Below are 20,666 nucleotides of genomic sequence, written 5' to 3' on the forward strand. Positions count from 1 at the left end.
GTTTTTACAGTTTCTAACCCACAATTCAACAAGAACTGACATTTTAATCAGACAGAATGGGCATGTTATAAGCGAGACGGAACAGTTCAAGTTCCTAGGCGTACGGATAGATAGTAAGCTGTTGTGGAAAGCCCATGTTCAGGATCTTGTTCAGAAACTAAATGCCGCTTTATTTACCATTAGAACAGTATCTGAAATAAGTGACATTTCAACACGAAAAGTAGTATACTTCGCATATTTTCATACGCTTATGTCATATGGTATTATTTTTTGGGGTAATTCTTCTGATTCAAAAAGGGTATTTTTGGCTCAAAAACGGGCTGTTCGAGCTATGTATGGTGTAAGTTCGAAAACCTCTTGTCGACCCCTATTCAATAGTCTGGGAATTTTGACATTGCCCTCACAGTATGTATTTTCTTTAATGTCGTTTGTTGTTAGCAATATTAGCTTATTCCCAAGAGTTAGCAGCTTTCACTCAGTTAATACTAGGCAGAAATCAAATCTGCATGTGGAATGCACTTCCTTGACTCTTGTGCAGAAAGGAGTGCAGTATTCTGCTGCATCCATTTTCAATAAGCTACCACAAGAACTCAAAAATCTTAGCAGTAGCCCAAACACTTTTAAGTCTAAACTGAAGAGTTTCCTCATGGCTCACTCCTTCTATTCTGTCGAGGAGCTCCTGGAAGAGATAAAAAATTAAGCAAATTCCAGTGTTACATTCTTGATTTTCTTTATTTAAACTAACGACTTGTTTCATTTTATGTGTTTCTACAATCGTGTTATAATTTCATGTATTGACTCGTTCCATGACCATGGAGACTTCTCCTAAATGTGGTCCCACGGAACAATAAATAAATAAATAAATAAATAAAAAATAAACAGCAAATCATGTCAGGTTCGAAATTCTGATCAGATTTCTCTCACGCTGCCACCGTTTCCCATTCCTCTCCCCATTCGCAGCGTTTGCCAAAATATGCTGCTGTACTTTTTTGTCTGTCAGGAGTTCACATTTTGCTTATCCGCCAAGAGAAAGTGTCCTTTCACGCTCTTCTTGAAACGAGAAGAAACCAGGGAAACGTATAGCTTGTGGTTAATTCTGCGATGCACGATTGATGTCGACAAATTACGTAATATTCATTGTATAGAGCTGGCCAGTTAAATTCGAGGATTTAAAAGCTGAAGTGGAACTTTTGAGTGAGGCATTTGTTCATTTAATTTTTGTTGTTGTTATTCTAAAATTAATACCGCACGGCAAATGTTCGGTATTCAGTTGGAAGAAAACATAATTAGCATCAAACTTACACTGAAAGATAAATTGTCAAATACGAAGGTTATTCGGAATGTAAGGTCCGATTGGTCGCGAAATGGAAACCACAGCGAAAATAAAAAAAATTTATTTGAGATAGGCAGCTTCATCTTCGTGCTCCTTCTCTACACAGTCGCCGACCTGGAAATTTCTCGGAGGGTTGTTCCAACTTTTCAATACCGTAGACATAGAGTTCAGCCGTCTGTGCCTTCCACCAGTTCTCTACGCTGGTCTGTAGGTCGTTACCAGTGCCAAAATGTTGTCTTCATAGCCAGCGGTTTATGTGAGCAGAGATGAAAAACAGAAGGAGCAAAGTTCCAGCTGTATGGTGTGTGATCAGACATCTGCCATCGAAAACGCTGCAGAAGCGTCTTCATTGCCGCTGTAGAGTGCGGGCGAGAATTGTCTTGCAGAAGGGAATGCAGGAGAGGTGCCTTATATGGAGTTGCATGAAATCAGGCGCAACGTCGCAGCTGACTCACAGACTTGGCGTGAGACACTATTTTGTAGACGTCTTTACGTGCTCACTATGCGCTCAGATATGAAAAGAGCGATGTGATGCGATCGGCTGGCATACTACAGACGTTGCCCAACACATCTGTGCACAGCTTCTTCGTATTTTCACTATGGTTTCCATTCCGCGACCGATCAGACCTTATTTTCCGAGTATCACTCGTAATAAGACACATGCCTTTTCGGGATGCGGACGTTTTCATAATTATAGGCACAACCAATGATTAAAGACATTGGTAGCCTGTAGAAAATGAAGCCAACTAGTTTTTAAGTTTAGTGACATAGGTAGTGAATGTAGCCTTTAAAATGTTTTAATACTCGTACAATTGTGAAGTCAGACGGTAAAATATGCAAAGCTGCGTAATTGAGAAATGTTGACAGAAAGTATCTGAAGTTTATTTGGGATGGAAATAAGTGAAATTGACGCTACGCGACGTGAAATTCAGAGTAACGGGTCTGTCAAACAATGCGACTGCGAGAAAAAAAAAACCTGTGTTTCAATAAAATTTACGTACGCTATCTGACTCTGTGACAAAATGACTTTGTGTTAAATGTTGGCCCTGATTGTTGCGAATCTTTGTTAGTTTAGAAAATAATTGCTGTACCAGAACTATTATCGTAATTACACAATGAATGACCATTGAATGAAACGCATCTGACTTTATCTGTTAAATTTGTTTGAAATCACAATGTAGCACTTTCATAGAATATTTTACTCGCATTAAACCACTGAACTCATACTGATATTATCCTCGTAAATTCACTCTGACACTCACTGTGCCTGACTCTAAACATGAACTACAATGATAATGTAATTTATGGCTAACCTTTTTTTAAAAATAAAATAATGATCTGACTGACAAAATTAAGTTTCACTCGCCGTGCTAACGATGTGCTATGCGAGACGGGATTTCATCAATACTCAGAAATGTTCCTCAACAAACAACTAGCAATGTGCAATGAGAGTGCGCAGTCAAATAAAACTATGAAAGCAAATGGAAAAATCAGGTACTAATCTCACTGACAAAGAAATAACTGAATCTACACTTTAAGTTTTAACTGGGCTTCATTAAGTCATAGCAACAATACAACTTTCCACACTTCTCACTCATGAACTAATTCTCAAAATGTCTCTTTAGTCACTGCAGTGAAAGATAGAACCAAATAACTTCGTAATAAGACCTAACAAAAAATCTGAACCATAAGCGCTGTTATAACAATCAGCTTACTAAGTAATTACAGATGTAACAAACTACGCTACTTTTAATGTTACCTTTTTCATTCATGCAATATTATAATCTTTCTGTTTAATATATCTCTTTAAACATCATATTGCAAAAATTTCCCCAAATAATGCTGACTCCACTCCAGTGCCTGCCAGCTTCCGTCCATTTCAAGCCAAGCACATTAGCACGCAGTTGCTACTGGCACACACTGACTGTGCTCTGACAAAGTTCCAAACTGTATAATTATAAAGGCAATGTCAAAACAATATTACAAAGCTTGAGAACATTTATCAGATTTACAGATTAATTCATATTAGTGGCCCATGGCATACTTAGAATTATCATTGCAAATAGGACAGCCATCTTTCAGTAGGACTAAAAAAATAATGTGTTTATTATTGGTAACCCTAATAATGTGTCTGTAAACTGACTCGCTCAACATTATTTTGATAAAAGAATAGTTCATATGATCTATGGAACATGTAACTAACTAAGGAAGAGAAGCAGTAGTTGAGGAGAATACTTCTTGTAATGTAAAAGATTAAATGATACATTAGGTGAAAGATATTTCTGAGAGGCTGAGACAGAGAGAGAGAGAAAGGATTGCATTTCATCGAGTAGGTGTAGGCAGAGGGATGAATAATATCAGAAAGCAAACTAAACTGATATTTCCTTTCAATTTACATTCATATTTGGTCAATATGGTTTCCAGTTTTTCAACCCTGTTGCAGCAAACAGTAGGTAACAGTAATCTGTATTTCGAATGTGGATGGCTCGTTGAACTGAGCAGGAGACAGTGCGGGAAATGCTACATAATAAGTGCGAACTGCAGCGTCCTACGACAATGGCCAAAACAAATGCATTGTGTGGATTCATTTGCCGGCCTGCCTGGTGCTAATTGATACCTGGCGGCCGTAGCAAGCTCAGGCTTCTGAGCCAGGTTTCAATTTTCCGTAAACCAGCTTCCCTGCCTTTGCAAATGACAAATTGACTGCGATAATCTTTCGATGACATACGCATTTTACGGCGTAATAGAGGTGCGTTAAATTGACGTTAAACCAGAAATTAAAATTGTTCATTCGAGTGGAAAATTAGCCCCGGCTTTGGCTGAGACCGTGCGAACCCTGGCTGCCCCGGATGCTGACGACTACATCCGCAGAGCTGCGAATTCACTGATATCTGCTTGCCACACATTTTGAGCGTCAGATTCGCTTCTGGGACGGACCGATTTTTTTCTTGAAATTAGGGTGGCTTGTGTATATAATTTCACCGGCTTTCGGCTGATCTAATGATAACAGTCCATGGCAAAATGCTACTCTCGTACTCGAGACGAGCAGGGTTTAAATCCCATTGCCACGATTATCACTATTTTTCGTTATTAGTCGTAAATCAGAAAATTGGATGGTGAGTCAAAAAGGCTACGTTTGATTTCCTTTCACATGCTTGTGTGACTGATTTAATGCTGCTCTGATGACACCACAGCAGACGACACGTTAATTCTTCAGCAAAATTAAAAGATAACAGATGCCACATGGCTGACTACGCTGTTCTCTCATTGTTCGAGCATCTGGAAAGTTGGTATTATGACTCTGAGTATACTTCTTTCCTGGTATCTGCTTACGTCAAAACCCATGATTATTGTGAATTGAATGCGCGACTTCTCTGTTTCAGACGTCTATGTTGCTTTCCATTAAACCTCTATAGCACAACATTAAGAGATCATCAGCAGAGATCATCATATTCTATGACGCGAGTTTCAACTTAGCTTGTAAATAAGCGAAAATGCCGTTATATACAGTAAGTGATTGATATCTTCAAAAGGCGTTAGAAAAACAACAACATAGTGCTACCGGATGGTATGGAGTGTCAGCTTTTGGCGTCGTCGAACCTTCCTTTTCTATCTTTAGATAATTAACCGAAGCGTAGCAGTAACAGCAACCTGTTCCAAAGAAATTATCACAAACTTTAAGTCTCCAGATATTGAGCAACATGGTGTGATGGATTAGCACATACATCTCGATGTTCAATACAAAATCTTTGGTGTGACGTCATAAGCGAGTGACTGCGTGTGAGATCGCTCTCCAAGTTTTTATATATTTTTAGGTTTCAGATACATATTTTAACGGTTTTTTTTATAATATTTACTATATAAGTGACTTATTAGTGGTTTCTTCATTCACCTCTGCCTTTCTTGTGTTGTGACGTGATATTTGTGAGTGTTTCGTATCGAGCAACGTAACCTCTTACCTGTGTTTACATTCCGCGCTGACCAGCTGCAGCTGTAGCGGCGCATCGAAAGCTAAGTACTAATTAATTGTTGGGACTAGTGTAGCAGGGGATACAACCCGTCGGCTTTGGACATTGACGTCACAAGTCGCCAATCGAGAAGCGATTCTTCTTAGTGTTGTAGCTCCCTTCAGTGGCTGATAAGTGTTTTTTGGCTTTTAAAAAAAATCTCACGAGATAGAATAAACAGGTCCACTTTATTAAGCAATCAGTAAAAAAACGAAACTGAAACATAACAGCAAAAGCGAAAATGGTAAACTGCTATCTGGCGACTTGTGACGTCATTGTCCAAAGCCGACGGGTTGTATCCCCTGCTACACTAGACCCTAATTGTTTGTGTATATAGGTTTATTTAGGAACTTTAGTAGTCTTCAACCGGAGTTTTTTGTGTTTTCTGGTGAAATAATTTCAGAAGAACCTTTTGGGAACTGTTTTCAGCCTCGTTACTGTGTCATTAGACGTTTGATTCTCTTTCTGTATTAGTCTTTTGTTATATTCACATTTGTTGTTTATTAATACTGTTAATAATAGTAGTTACTTCCCTTGTAGAGTAAGTTTGTGAATATTGTAGTCAGGTTTTTAATATCATCTTATTGTAGTAGCGGAACTTAGAAAAAGTAAAATTTTACCATGAGTGAGAAGTGTGGGCTTTGTCATAGGTTCGTGAGTAGTGGATTGCGGTGTGACACTTGTTCGAAGTATTTTCACTGGGGGGAATGCAGTGGGGAAGCCAGTGGGCATTCTGGTGAGATCCTCTCCTGGAACTGCAGGTTATGTAGCAAGGGTAAGTTGATAGAGGAGCAGGAGCGTAAGATCTGTGCCCTTCAGGTGCAGTTGAAAAACGCACAGGAGGAGCTAGATAGGATGAGGAGGGAGAAGGGGGTTGGGGAATGGGAGCTGGCTGTTGGCAAGAGATCTGCTAGGAGAAGAAGATTTTCAGATAGTTTCACTATTGGTGTTTACAATAGATATGACCAACTGTCAGAGTCTAGTGGAGAAGAATCTCTAGTAGCTGTAGATGTAGGAAGTATGCAGCAGACGTCTGTAGTTACGGTGGCTAGAACAGTAGCAAAGTCGAAGAGGAAGAACAAGGTTCTGCTGTTAGGTAGTTCTCATGGCAGAGGTGTAGGCCAGCAGTTGCAGGAAATGCTGGGGAGTGAGTACCAGGTCACCAGCACTGTGAAGCCTAATGCAGGATTGGCTCAGGTGACTGTTAACATAAGGGGGGTTATGTAGGGATTTTACTAAAGAGGATCATGTAGTGATTGTGTGTGGGGCTGGTAATAGTATTGATAGGGATGGGGAGTATAACATAGATGGCGACCTGGAAAAGATAGCCACTCAGACTGGCAACACGAATGTGCATTTCGTGGAACTGTTTCAGCGTCACGATCAGCCTCATCTTAATACAGCCGTCAGGCGTAATAACATGAGACTTGGGGGTGCGCTGATGACAGAAAGCATGGGTCACATTTCAGTGGTGTCGGTGGAGTCTATCAGCAGGACGGGTTTCACTAGACATGGCCTGCACCTCAACAGGTATGGGAAGGGGAGGTTGGCAAAGCTTATAGGTGACAGCATAGGTGGGGGTGGTGGGATCACTCATGGGAAAATTCCGGTAGTTGTGGGTGTTAGAGCTGCACCTTTTTTAGATTGAAGTCAGCTGATAGGTATTCCTGCTTAAGGGAAGTCTCTCTAACAAAGGAACCACTTTTGACAAAGCTTAGGTACCCGAGTAATGAGGGAATTAGTATATTTCATCAAAATATACAAGGTATTAGAGATAAAGTTAGTGAACTGCTTATAGATGTTGGCTCTGAAATTATTGGTATATCCGAACACTTCTTAAATAAGGAGATAATTCAGAGGCTTCCTTTACCAGGATACAGGTTGGCTGGCAGCTTTTCGAGGAGCTCTTTGCGGTGTGGGGGAGTAGCCATGTATGTGAAAAACGGCATCCCATTTGAGTCAACTGATGTTTCAAAGTACTGCACTGAAAAGGTGTTTGAATGTTGTGCAGGTGTGGTTAAATTTAACGGAGCTAAACTTCTAACTGCTGTTATTTATAGATCCCCAGACTCCGATTTCACTACATTTTTGCTAAAGCTAGAGGAGGTTCTTGGTTCACTTTATAGGAAATACAAAAAGTTAGTTATATGTGGTGACTTCAATATTAATCGTATAAGTGATTGTGCAAGGAAGAGGATGCTGGTAGACCTCCTTAATTCATATAATCTTATGCAAACCGTATTCTTTCCAACGAGAGTGCAAGGGAACAGTAGAACAACCATAGACAACATTTTTGTTCATTCCTCATTACTAGAAGGGCATTCTGTTAGCAAAAAGGTGAATGGCCTTTCAGATCATGATGCACAAATTTTAACTCTAAAAGATTTTTGTGCTGCATCACGTGTTAAATGTAGTCATCAGCTGTTTAGGAAAGCTGATCCAGTTGCTGTAGAGACCTTTGTAAAACTCATCAAGGAACAAGAGTGGCAAGATGTTTATAGCGCTGATACAGTAGACGATAAATATAATGCTTTTCTCAAGACTTTTCTCATGCTCTTTGAAAGTTGCTTTCCGTTAGAACGTTCAAAACAGGGTACTAGTACAAACAGGCAGCCTGGGTGGCTGACTATAGGGATAAGAATATCTTGTAGAACAAAGTGGCAATTATATCAAAACGTTAGAAACAGTCAAAATCTAAATGCAGCAGCCCATTACAAAGAATATTGTAAGGTGCTTAAAAATGTTATTAGGAAGGCAAAAAGTATGTGGTATGCAGATAGAATAGCTAAGTCTCAGGATAAAATTACAACCATATGGTCAGTCGTAAAGGAAGTGGCTGGTCTGCAGAGACAGGTCGAGGATATAGAATCAGTGCGTAGTGGGAATGTCCGTGTTACTGATAAGTCGCATATATGTACAGTATTTAATAATCACTTTCTGAATATAGCAGGTGAACTAAATAGAAACCTAGTCCCAACAGGGAATCATATAGCGCTCTTAGAAAAAAGTGTTCCGAGACTGTTACCTGAAATGCTCCTCCATGATACTGACAAGAGGGAGATTGAGTTAATAATTAAATCACTAAAGACCATGAACTCTCATGGATATGACGGGGTATCTAGCAGAATTCTGAAGTATTGTTCTATGTATGTTAGCCCAGTACTTAGCCATATCTGTAACTTTTCCTTTAGGAGTGGTCGGTTTCCTGACCGATTAAAGTACTCGGTAGTGAAGCCACTTTGTAAAAAGGGAGACATTGATAATGTTGACAATTTTAGACCTATTTCTATGCCATCGATGTTTGCTAAAGTTATCGAGAAGGTTGAATATACAAGGTTACTGGAGCATTTAAATTCACATAATTTGCTGTCAAATGTTCAGTTTGGTTTTAGAAACGGTTTAACAACTGAAAATGCTATATTCTCTTTTCTCTGTGAGGTTTTGGACGGATTAAATAAAAGGTTGCGAACGCTAGGTGTTTACTTTGATTTAACGAAGGCTTTTGACTGTGTTGACCACAAAATATTACTGCAGAAGTTGGACCATTATGGAGTAAGGGGAGTAGTTTACAATTGGTTCGCCTCTTACTTTAAGAACAGAAAGCAGAAGGAAATTCTCCGCAATATTGAGAGTGGTAGTGATGTTTAGTCCCAATGGGGCACTGTTAAGTGGGGCGTTTCCCAAGGGTCGGTGCTGGGGCCACTGCTGTTTCTTATTTATATAAATGATATGCCTTCTAGTATTGCAGGTGATTCAAATATATTTCTGTTTGCTGATGACACCAGCTTGATAGTGAAGGATATTGTGTGTAATATTGAAACAGTATCAAATAATGTAGTTCATGGAATAAGTTCGTGGCTTGTGGAAAATAATTTGATGCTAAATCACAGTAAGACTAAGTTTTTACAGTTTCTAACTCACAATTCAACAAGAACCGATATTTTGATCAAACAGAATGGGCATATTATAAGCGAGACGGAACAGTTCAAGTTCCTAGTCGTTCGGATAGATAGTGAGCTGTTGTGGAAAGCCCATGTCCAGGATCTTGTTCAGAAACTAAATGCTGCTTTATTTACTATTAGAACAGTATCTGAAATAAGTGACACTTCAACACGAAAAGTAGTCTACTTCACATATTTTCATACGCTTATGTCGTATGGTATTATTTTTTGGGGTAATTCTTCTGATTCAAAAAGGGTATTTTTGGCTCAAAAAAGGGCTGTTCGAGCTATATGTGGTGTAAGTTCGAGAACCTCTTGTCGACCCCTGTTCAATAGTCTGGGAATTCTGACGTTGCCCTCACAGTATATATTTTCTTTAATGTCGTTTGTTGTTAGCAATATTAGCCTATTCCCAAGAGTTAGCAGCTTTCACTCAGTTAATACTACACAGAAATCCAATCTGCATGTGGAATGCACTTCCTTGACTCTTGTGCAGAAAGGAGTGCAGTATTCTGCTGCATCCATTTTCAATAAGCTACCACAAGAACTCAAAAATCTTAGCAGTAGCCCAAACTCTTTTAAGTCTAAACTGAAGAGTTTCCTCATGGCTCACTCCTTCTATTCTGTCGAGGATCTCATGGAAGAGCTAAAAAATTAAGCAAATTCCAGTGTTACATTGTTGATTTTCTTTATTTAAACTTACGACTTGTCACCTGAATATGTTTTTCTATATTTCATTTTATCTGTTTCTAATATCGTGTTATAATTTCATGTATTGACTCGTTCCATGATCATGGAGACTTCTCCTTAATTTGGTCACACGGAACAATAAATAAATAAATAAATGATCATCTATTACCGGGACTATTAATTTAATCGTATAGAGACATTGACTGACCAGAATCAAAAGGAAATATTGCTGCTGAGGCGGCAGAAATGTATATTAGTTTACTGGAGTGCCTAGTGGATGCTCCTTCTGGAAATCGCAAACATATGTTCCTCAATGTAGTGATTCCCTAAATCTAATTTTCCGAAAGCAAAGGATGTGCACAAAACAGCATGTACTGAATTTTGCACTATACTTCAAAAGTATTGTTTCGCTCGCTTCTTTGTCACTAGACAACAACACGAAGTTGTCACTTCTCACAGTTCTATCCCAGATGATGGAATTGTTAATTTTTGGGCAAAACTTCTTAGAAAAATATTTAGTTATGATTACTGTCAAACATTCGTTTTACTCCTTTTTCTTGGTGAAATCTGTATTGATTCCTATCCAGACACGTTTCATCTGTTACACTGAAGCATTTTCAGAGGACTTAATCTGGAATAATACAGTTTTGTTTTTTTATAGGTACATATAGATTAGAGAACAGTTCACATCATAATTTCTGCATTAATAATTGATTACGTATACTTATTAGTTTTCCACCTTATTATGTGATGGTTATTCAAAAATTAGGTGCAAATTCTGTAGTATGATGCAGATGGTATGTGATTACCAGAGCTCATCGACACTATGGTGTTCATTTTTAGTATGCCCGTGTGTTTCCGGACCCGGAAACAAAAAATAGGTATAGGTGTAAGAATGCCAGTAATAGCTTTCATTGCGTTTCCGAGAAAAAGTACAGGAAACGATGTAACTGTTAAATGGTGAAAACACTTCATAAGTGATTTATAGATTTTATACATGTAGTTATCTTCTTTGGCAAATCTCTATGGAGCTAAAAATCAAGATACGGAAGATGGAGGCCACAAACTACAAAATGTTTTTCAGATGGGTTATTCGACAATGTTTAAGATTCCATTAGATACAGTTATCAGGTTGTGATGTGCTGAAGAGTAGAAACGCCATGTGACATGCGGTATAATGCGAGTGACGTCTGCAGCTAGCACAGCTAGCTACAGAAGACTGCGCATGATACAGGGCGGGTCAGGAGGAAAGGTACGCGGTGTTGGTGATTCTGAACAAAAAACTTGAAATGAGCATATGTCCTTTTCTTAACGATATCCGATACATAGCTGTATGAAAACCACGAGCATCGGTCGCATGTTGTTCTTCAGTAGCACTCACATGCAAATCCAACCAAAGTGACAGACTTTGTAGTGTTGTCTTTACTGGCATTTTAGTGCGCACTTCACTTGCGCATGGTGTGCTCGTATTTTACACGCATATGCTCAAATAATGTACAGTACGAATGAGCTCAGATAAGCAGCCCAGCAGTTGTATACAAGTGCTGCGAAATGCATTGCAATTGGCAGTTGTGTTTTTGAACTTTTTTGTGAGGAAATGTATACAATTAAACAAAACATTATATTAGTTCCCAGTGTTTCATTTACTGTCGCTTGCATTTGTTCTGTTCCCCATTTTTTTCTTAAGTTTCTTCGAGAACTGTTAAGAACAAGAGATATTTTCATATGATTTTTTTTTCTTTTTCAGAATAACTAATACTATCACACCTCATAGCACGTAACTTTCCTCCTGACACCCTGTATAGCACCGACAGCGCCATACTTGGTGACTGTAGACGGTGTTATCTTAGTTGCTGTTTTGTTGTAAAATGGAGCCAAGTGGATTTCCTGAAATGTGGCGTGCTTTGCGTGTTGCAGACGACGGGCAACATCCTCAACTTCTGCGAAGTGGGGCTGAAGATCTCTGGCGTGGCGCCCATCACGAGCCCGGCGGCCGTCCAGTTCCCCAACACGTCTCTCACGTCGGTCACCGTAGCCACCACCGAACGGCACACCGTCGTCTTCCTCGGCACCAGCTACGGTTCCATCAAGAAGGTCAGTCACACCACGTTCTTCATAACCGTATGAGTGAATTGTAAAATGTTAACTTTCACTGCCGGAAATGTCGCGGTAAATTAAATATTCCGGGCTATTATGCCGTGATCGTATGGCTTTTCCATTAAAACCCAACGTTTCGTCCCCATCTGCCGAAGACGTTTTCAAGGGGGATCGTAGCTTGTTTGAATGTCCGATTCACATCCTGGATATGTACTGATAGCAGCAAAATTCCATTATGCGTGCTCCCCTGCAGTAGCGGGACGTTGCATGTTTTAAATACTTGGGAGCAGTTGGCCGATGTCAGTTGCCGACGTTCACTGTTGCTACCCCAATGGTGGAAGACTCTTCTCAGCACCGGGATTCAGACGTCATTCAGTTTTAGTCCTCCTCCCTCCTGTTGAAATTCCTGGGGTGTTTAACAATTTCCATGACCTCTTGTAAGGCCTTTCATGGTATCCGCTTGTGGCTGCCAGTACTTGACTTCTATCAAAGTGAATGTGGCCGTCTCCTGGTTGTAACAGCTGGTCTGTCAGCCTGTTCCCTCCTGCAGTTCTCTCGTGCTCTTCTTCTCGTTATTTCATCTTTTTTCTTTTTTTTTTTAGCCACGTACATCTCCCTTCAATTACACGAAATCTGTAATTTCCTGCTTTTTTTCCAGAGGTCTGTGAGCATTCTTGGCCAATTTTAAGTGATCCTGTGGCTTCTATATGGGTTTGTAGATTACCGAGATGTTCCGTTTTGCCAAGGTTTTCCCTATGCGGTCGGTAACTTCCGTAACGAAAGGCAGGATAACGTTCGATTGCAGAGGCACTTGTGGATTGCTATAACCGCCCCATATAAACAATAGAGATGCACAAGCGCCTGTTAAATCGAAAGATTTTCTGCCTTTCGTTAAGGACGTTACTGACTGGATAAGAAAAATCATGTCGAAAGGTAGCCTTGAGGTAATCTGCAAACCCATCCGGAAGATACGGAATCAGCTAAAATTGTCGAAGGATGTTGCAAACCTCTAGAAAAACCAGCAGTCTATTAGATTCCCTGTAGCTGTGGGGAGATGTAGGTGGGGGTGCAACAAAAAGAAAGGTCAAATCACGACTAGAAGAGTACAGGAGCAGCAGTAGGAGGGGAGAGATTGACAGATCAGCTGTTACTGAATAGTCTTTGCAACTAGGAGACCACGACATTCACTTCGATAGGACTCAAGTACTAGCAGCCACCAGCGGATACTATGAAACATTATACAGAGAGAGGGTAGAAATTGTTAAACACCTACGAAATTTCAATAGGAGAGAGGAGGGCGCGAAATTGGATGACATCTGGATTCCGGTGCTGAAGAAGATGTGTACGAGTCTTCCACCATTGGGTGATAGCAACAATGGTCGACAGCAGCCGACAACGCCCAATTGCGCCCACGTATACGAAGCATTTGACGTCACGCCTCTGCACGGAAGCACGCGTAAACGAAATTATGCTGCAGTCAATAACGGTCCGGATGTGAATCGGACACTCAAAGACCCTACGATCCCTCTTGAAAATTTCCTCTGAAAATGGGAACAAAACGTTGGGTTTTAATGAGAAATCCACCCGACCACGGTACAATAGCCCGGAATATTTCATTAACTGTGACATATGAGTGAATCGTTGCGACGGGATCTTCTCATGAAATTTCAATCAGCAGTTTTCTCCTCCTATTGCGAAAACATTCTGTTGGCACCCATCTACATCGGGAGGAATGATCATCACGATAAAATAAGAGAAATCAGGCTTCGCACAGAAAAATTTAAGTGCTCGTTTTTCCCGCGTGCCGTTTGAGAGTGGAACGGTAAGGAGACAGCTTGAGGGTGGTTCATTGAACCCTCTGCCAGGCACTTTATTGTGAATAGCAGAGTAATCATGTAGATATAGACGTAGATGTAGATCGTCGAGCAATGCGGAAGATGGTTGTAAAAAGCGCATGAAATCACTCGTGAGTTACAAAGGCCTATGTAAAAACTGACGGCATTGGGCAGTTGGTGATTGGAATCGAGTGATTTGCAGTGGAGAATCTCGCTATAACCTCTGGCAGTCCGATTGAAGGCTTTGGGTTTGACGAATAACTGGAGAACGTTACCTGCTATCATATGTAGTGGCAACAATGCAGTATGGAGGCCGTGATATTACGGTATGGGTTTGTTTCCCGTGGGTAGGTGTACTGCTTGCTGTAAAGGAACAGTTCGGAGACGATGATTGTTTTAGCGTGACAAAGCACCCAGTTATAAAGCAGCATCTATGAACCGATGGTTTGTGGACAAAAACAATCCTGGTATGGATTGGCCTGTCCAGAGTCCGCCCAGAGGAACACCTTTGGAATGGGTTACAAAGTCGACATCGCTCCAAACCCCAGAGTCCTACATCACTACATTTTCCGGTTTCGGCTCTTGAGGCATAATGGGCTGCCATTCCTCCAGACATTCACACACCTCATTGAAATTGTCCCCAGCAGAGTTAAGCCGTCATAAAGGTGAAGGGTGGACACACTCCATATTAATGTCCACTGATAGGTGTACATATGCTTTTCATCAGATAGTGTACATGATTGCGATAGTAAAAAACAGAAAAAGTCGAGATCTTCTGGAAGGTAGCCAACAGTCGTCCTACCGGCGAATGCAATAGGAAAACGGGGGGGGGGGGGGGGGGGGGGGGAGCGGACTTGTGGCGATTTTCTCTTCTCCGTGAATGGCCATAAGTTCATTATTTGTGAAGAGTGATACGATCAGTCCCAATAGGCATACAACAATAGTAATTTAGTAGTTTATTCAGTTTTTCACGTACACTAAAAAAATGACGTAAAGGAATTATCCGAATGGTACGGTAATCGGTAGATGTGATGTATATATATATACAGACAAACAATGATTACAATTTCAGTAGAATAGGATTGTTTTTTCAAGAGAAAGAGCTTCACAAATTGAGCAAGTCAGTAACGCGTTGGTCCACCTCTGGCCCTTATGCAATCAGTGATTTGACTTGGCATTGATTGGCAGAGTTGTTCGATCTCCTCCTGAGGGATATCGTGCCAAATTCTGTCCTATTAGCGCTTTACATTGTCAGAATGCCGAGCTGATGGAGGGCCTTGCCCATCATGTTCCAAACGCCCTCAGCTGAGGAGAGATCGGACGACGTTGCTGGGCATGGTAGGATTTAGCAAGCACGAAGTCAAGCAGTAGAAACTCTCGCCGTGTACGGGCGGGCATTATCTTGCTGAAATGTAAGCACAGGATGGCTTGCTATGAAGGGCAACAGAACGGGGCGTAGAATATCGTCGACGTACTGCTGAGCTGTAGGGACCCCGCGGATGACAACCAAAGGAGTACTGCTACGAAGAGAAACACCACCCACTCCATAACTCCTGGTTGTCGGGTCGTACGTCGGGCGAAAGTTAGATTGGTACTCCACCGCTGACTGGAGAGTCTCGAGACACGTCTTCGGCTTGTAATGTCATTAACTGGAGTAGATCTGTCGTCAGTATGAGTCCCGCTTCGAACTGACTCCCTATGACCAGCCAAGACGTGTCTGAAGACGCCCCAGACAGTGGTGGGATACCATCTGACTGTCACCCGCCAAACGGCCCGAAACCGGGAGTGTTGGTCTGGGGTGCCATTTCTTTTCCCGTCTGGGTCCCTTTGGTTGTCGTCGGCAGCACCTTTACAGCACGGCGGTACCCCGACGATATTCTTCGCCCTGTTATGGTTGCCCTTCATGGCAAGCCATTCTGGGCTTACATTTCAGCAAGATAATGGCAGCCTACAAGCGATGAGTGTTCCTACTGCTTGTCGTCGTGCTTGCCAAACCCTACCTTGGCCAGCAAGATCGCATGATCTGTCCCCAACTGAGAACGTTTGGAGCATTAGGGATACGGTCTTCCAACCAGCTCGGTATATTACCATCTAACGCGCCAATTGGACAGAATTTGGCACAACATTCCTCAGGAAGACCTCCAACAACTCTGTCAATCAGTGCCAAGCCAAATAACTGCTAGCATAAAGACCATAAGGGCCAATGGTGGACCAACGCGTTAACGATGTGCTCAATTTGTGAAGCTCTTTCTCTTGAATAAATAATCCAACTTTTTGAAATTATAATCATTTGTTCGTCTGTACGTATACATCACATTACCGATTTCCGTCCAGTTCGGATAATTCCTTCGTGCTGGAGCTTCTCTCTCTCTCTCTCTCTCTCTCTCTCTCTCTCTTTCTCTCTCTCTCTCTCTCTCTCTCTCTCTCTTTCTATGAGTTAATTATTGAAAATCACACCCTGGGGTCGCTCGCCCGTAGCCGTGGGATGGGTAGCCTCATGACACCCAAGGATACCGAGAATCAAGGGAGAAGGGGAAAGAAAATGGCAATTTAATCAACGAAGTGGTTATGACCTTCATTGACAGTGAGAGGACTAAACTCCACGTTAGCTGTGACACGGGGGCACTGCTCCGAGGTTGGAGACCCAACACCTGTTTCAGTTCTTTGGGAGTTTCTGCATATTTGTACTTAATTTTGTCGTATCGCCCTTATCAGCGGCGTAAGGAACACACTAGGATAGATATTCAGCTTCCGCCTCGTCTGGCCCCTTCACAGTCCAGAAATATCTCACTTCCATTGTAAGTTTAAAACATCTCGTACTACAATTGATAATCTAACTGGAGGAATTTCTGCGTAAGCATACAACAGTACCACGGTCTTGAGAAACGGCACTGAAGACCTCGCTGTTTAGCACCAAACTATTCTAAATCCATCCATCCATCTGCGTCTGCAGCAGATAGTAAATATCCTTGTTGCTACTGAAAATGTACTCGATATTGTCTGCAGACAATATTATCTAACACACACATGAGCAGTGCCTCGGTGGTACTTTTCCATTTTCCTGCGAGTGTTATTTTAGATATATAACCAGATGCGCGGTTTCAGATGATTCCCTCAACTTAACGGTCTCCCTCATGAGTCTTCCAAGCAATAAATTATTTACAAAAGCAACACTGAGAGTCGGAATTGAGGAGCAATTGGATGAAAATCAGTGTGGGTTTAGGCCTCTTAGAGGTTGTCAGGACCAGATCTTTAGCTTACGACAAATAATGGAGAAGTGTTATGAGTGGAACAGGGAATTGTATCTATGCTTTATAGATCTAGAAAAGGCATATGACCGGGTTCCTAGGAGGAAGTTATTGTCTGTTCTACGAGATTATGGAATAGGAGGCAAACTTTTGCAAGCAATTAAAGGTCTGTACATGAATAGTCAGGCAGCAGTTACAGTTGACGGTAAACTGAGTTCATGGTTCAGAGTAGTTTCAGGGGTAAGACAAGGCTGCAACCTGTCTCCACTGTTGTTCATATTATTTATGGATCATATGTTGAAAACAATAGACTGGCTGGGTGAGATTAAGATATGTGAACACAAAATAAGCAGTCTTGCATATGCGGATGACTTAGTTGTGATGGCAGATTCGATTGAAAGTTTGCAGAGTAATATTTCAGAGCTAGATCAGAAATGTAAGGACTATGGTATGAAGATTATCATCTCCAAAACGAAAGTAATGTCAGTGGGAAAGAAATATAAACGTACTGAGTGCCATATAGGAGGAACAAAGTTAGAACAGGTGGACGGTTTCAAGTACTTAGGATGCATATTCTCACAGGATGGCAACATAGTGAAAGAACTGGAAGCGAGGGGTAGCAAGGCTAATGCAGTGAGCGCTCAGCTACGATCTACTCTCTTCTGCAAGAAGGAAGTCAGTACCAAGACTAAGTTATCTGTGCACCGTTCAATCTTTCGACCAACTTTGTTGTATGGGAGCGAAAACTGGGTAGATTCAGGTTACCTTATCAATATGGTTGAGGTTACGGATATGAAAGTAGCTAGGATGATTGCAGGTACTAGTAGATGGGAACAATGGCAGGAGGGTGTCCACAATGAGGAAATCAAAGAAAAACTGGGAATGAACTCTATAGATGTAGCAGTCAGGGCGAACAGGCTTAGATGGTGGGGTCATGTTACACGCATGGGAGAAGCAAGGTTACCCAAGAGACTCATGGGTTCAGCAGTAGAGGGTAGGAGGAGTCGGGGCAGACCAAGGAGAAGGTACCTGGATTCGGTTAAGAATGATTTTGAAGTAATAGGTTTACCATCAGAAGAGGCACCAATGTTAGCACTGAATAGGGGATCATGGAGGAATTTTATAAGGGGGGCTATGCTCCAGACTGAACGCTGAAAGGCATAATCAGTCTTAAATGATGATGATGATGATGATGAACACTGAGAAACCCTGTGGATTGTTCTTTATTTGTGAACGACTTGCTATATTCCCTTCCACCTCTATCTTCATAACATTGTCTGCTCTGCTACAACTGTCACTAAGGGTAGTAGTAGAATGACGGAACTGTATCTGTCGTTTCCAATTTTTTTTTATTCTCTTATCCTGAAACTGAGCGATACCGTTTTCAAATTTAAATATTTTGTGGTATGTTGCTAGACGCCATATCTGCGAAAAAGAAATCATATACCCCACTTGGCTGCCCCACGTAAAGGATTTGAAAGAACGTGGGAAATGATATGATTTCTTAGGCATTCCTGACGTCATTAATAGCACACGGACCTCTGGGAATGCATCCAGATTTACGATTCCAGTATCATCAGGAACGTCGCTCTCAGCACCGGGTAGAGATGCGTTGTCGAAATATTGTGCAGAAAAATTGAATCATCTACACGGTTGAACGCCTAGAAATGGATGTTTTGTCGTTCCGCGGAAACTTAATAAATCACAAAACTTTAACTGTGTTATGCGCTCAAGCTGCCTGGACAATGACGAGAAGGAAAGTTTTATTTGTACTTTTTAATACTTGCAGCCCCTTCGCACTCCGTTCTTGTCGAATTAGCTTGCGTACTCGGAGAGGGCGGCCGGCATAAAAATTCGTAACAAGGGGAATGTAGACTTTCCCGCTCTTGTGCGGCGCCCGAGTCGCTTTGAGCACAAAACAGCACGTTTTATCTTAGCCATAATGCCGCTCCGGACCGATGTTTGACCTGCGATGTTTGTTTTGTCGTCTCATAAAGCCGCCGTCCGACGTATTTGCTCAAATTTGCGGCGGTCCATGTGCAGCTTCGTTCAAAGGGTGCAAGGGGAAGAGTTGGGCTCACCAGCACTTCCTTAGCGTGCGCGTCACAGCTTGGCCCTGTGCCTTGAGCCCTCCCGTCTGCCACAAGGGATGCGAATGCTGCGCTGCGGCACGGAACCTTTGAACCACTCTCTTATGAGATCAGTAGCCTTGCCTTAATGCAATTACTGTCACCAGTCACTGCCATATTCTTTCTCTTTTACAATTTATCTGTAGGAATGGCTTTCCCGGTGGAGTGCATTTTTTGCTGTTCACCGTTTTTTACTTACAGTACCACGTTAGATTCAATTTCTGATTCTATGATTTTTTTTTAGCAGTGAAAGTTTGTAGTGGAAAGACTGACTAAAACATAGTAGTTTCTTTTCTCATTGTTAGACATTTCGAGTAGAGGGTGATTCAGGTGCTCCTACCGCTGTAGTTTTGTGCAGCTTGCAGTGTTATAACTGATATTCGTAAACTATCCGCTATATTTTCATATTCTCTCGTTCGCTGCGCGCAAACAATTAATCCCACAGAAAAAAATTGAATATTATTCAAGAAAATAGTACAAAAATGACGTTCAAACGCACCTTCGCGCCCACACTCAGCTCTCATCAGTCAGGAGTTCTAGTACTTTGTTCATGGCACTCCCTCCAACCACTGTACATATATTTGCAATTAAAATAATTATTTTCCACATTCCACCTCCTTTTGACTCCATTGACTGGCCATATTAAGCCACCGGTTTAGTCAAACACCTAAGAATTGTAAAATTAACGTTTGTATAAATTTTACGTAACAATGTTGTGAATTTTAGCAGGATAAAATAGACAATTACATCATTACATTCGTCAGGCATTCTCACTATGAAACTACTGTGCTTATAAGTGTTAAGTTTGGATAGACTTGTCAACATAATTAGTTTCAGCTTAATGTTTACAAAAGTCGTTTTTCTGTCATTAATCTCACGGGCAAGTTTAAATTAATTAAGTTAACAAAATAGCCAACTACGCTGGTTACAAAATAGCCCTATCAGTAGAGCGCAAAAAGGTCAGATATCAGGGATACTTCGTGTAGTTGGAAAATTTTGTACAGTCGTAGAAGAAAGTGCCAAGAACAACTTACTGAAATCCTGACTGTTGAGGTATGAGCGTGGGGTGGAGGTGCGTTTTTAATTACATTAAATTTCCTACAAAAAGGTCCTGCTCATTTGTTCTAGAGGACTTATAGTTTGCATGTAGCAAGCGAGAGAGTATGAACATCTCGCGCGAGGTTTATGAAGGCCAGGTACAACATTGCGAGTTGCATAAAACGGCAGAGGTAGAGGCAGCTGAAAAAAAAAAGCTCTACGCACTACGGGACCTAACATCTGAGGTCATCAGTCCTATGTCTAAACCATTTTGCGATTGATTTTGATCTTCTGATGACTTTATTAGACGGTAAACGACATAATCTTCTGCAAACTCTAAGAGGGCTG

At 41.3% G+C, this 20,666-nt stretch overlaps 1 protein-coding gene across 1 annotated transcript in view; it reads left to right on the forward strand.

The window, feature by feature from the left end:
- The window catches only part of LOC124722303 (plexin-B), a 968,210-nt gene that overhangs the window by 256,160 nt on the left and 691,384 nt on the right, over nucleotides 1-20,666 (forward strand). The window contains exon 2 of the mRNA XM_047247485.1: nucleotides 11,889-12,065. Coding sequence (XP_047103441.1) covers nucleotides 11,889-12,065 — 177 coding nt within the window. The remainder of the gene's footprint in view (nucleotides 1-11,888; nucleotides 12,066-20,666) is intronic.

The sequence above is a fragment of the Schistocerca piceifrons genome, chromosome X (assembly GCF_021461385.2).
Source record: "Schistocerca piceifrons isolate TAMUIC-IGC-003096 chromosome X, iqSchPice1.1, whole genome shotgun sequence".
In the NCBI taxonomy this organism is placed as follows: domain Eukaryota; kingdom Metazoa; phylum Arthropoda; class Insecta; order Orthoptera; family Acrididae; genus Schistocerca; species Schistocerca piceifrons.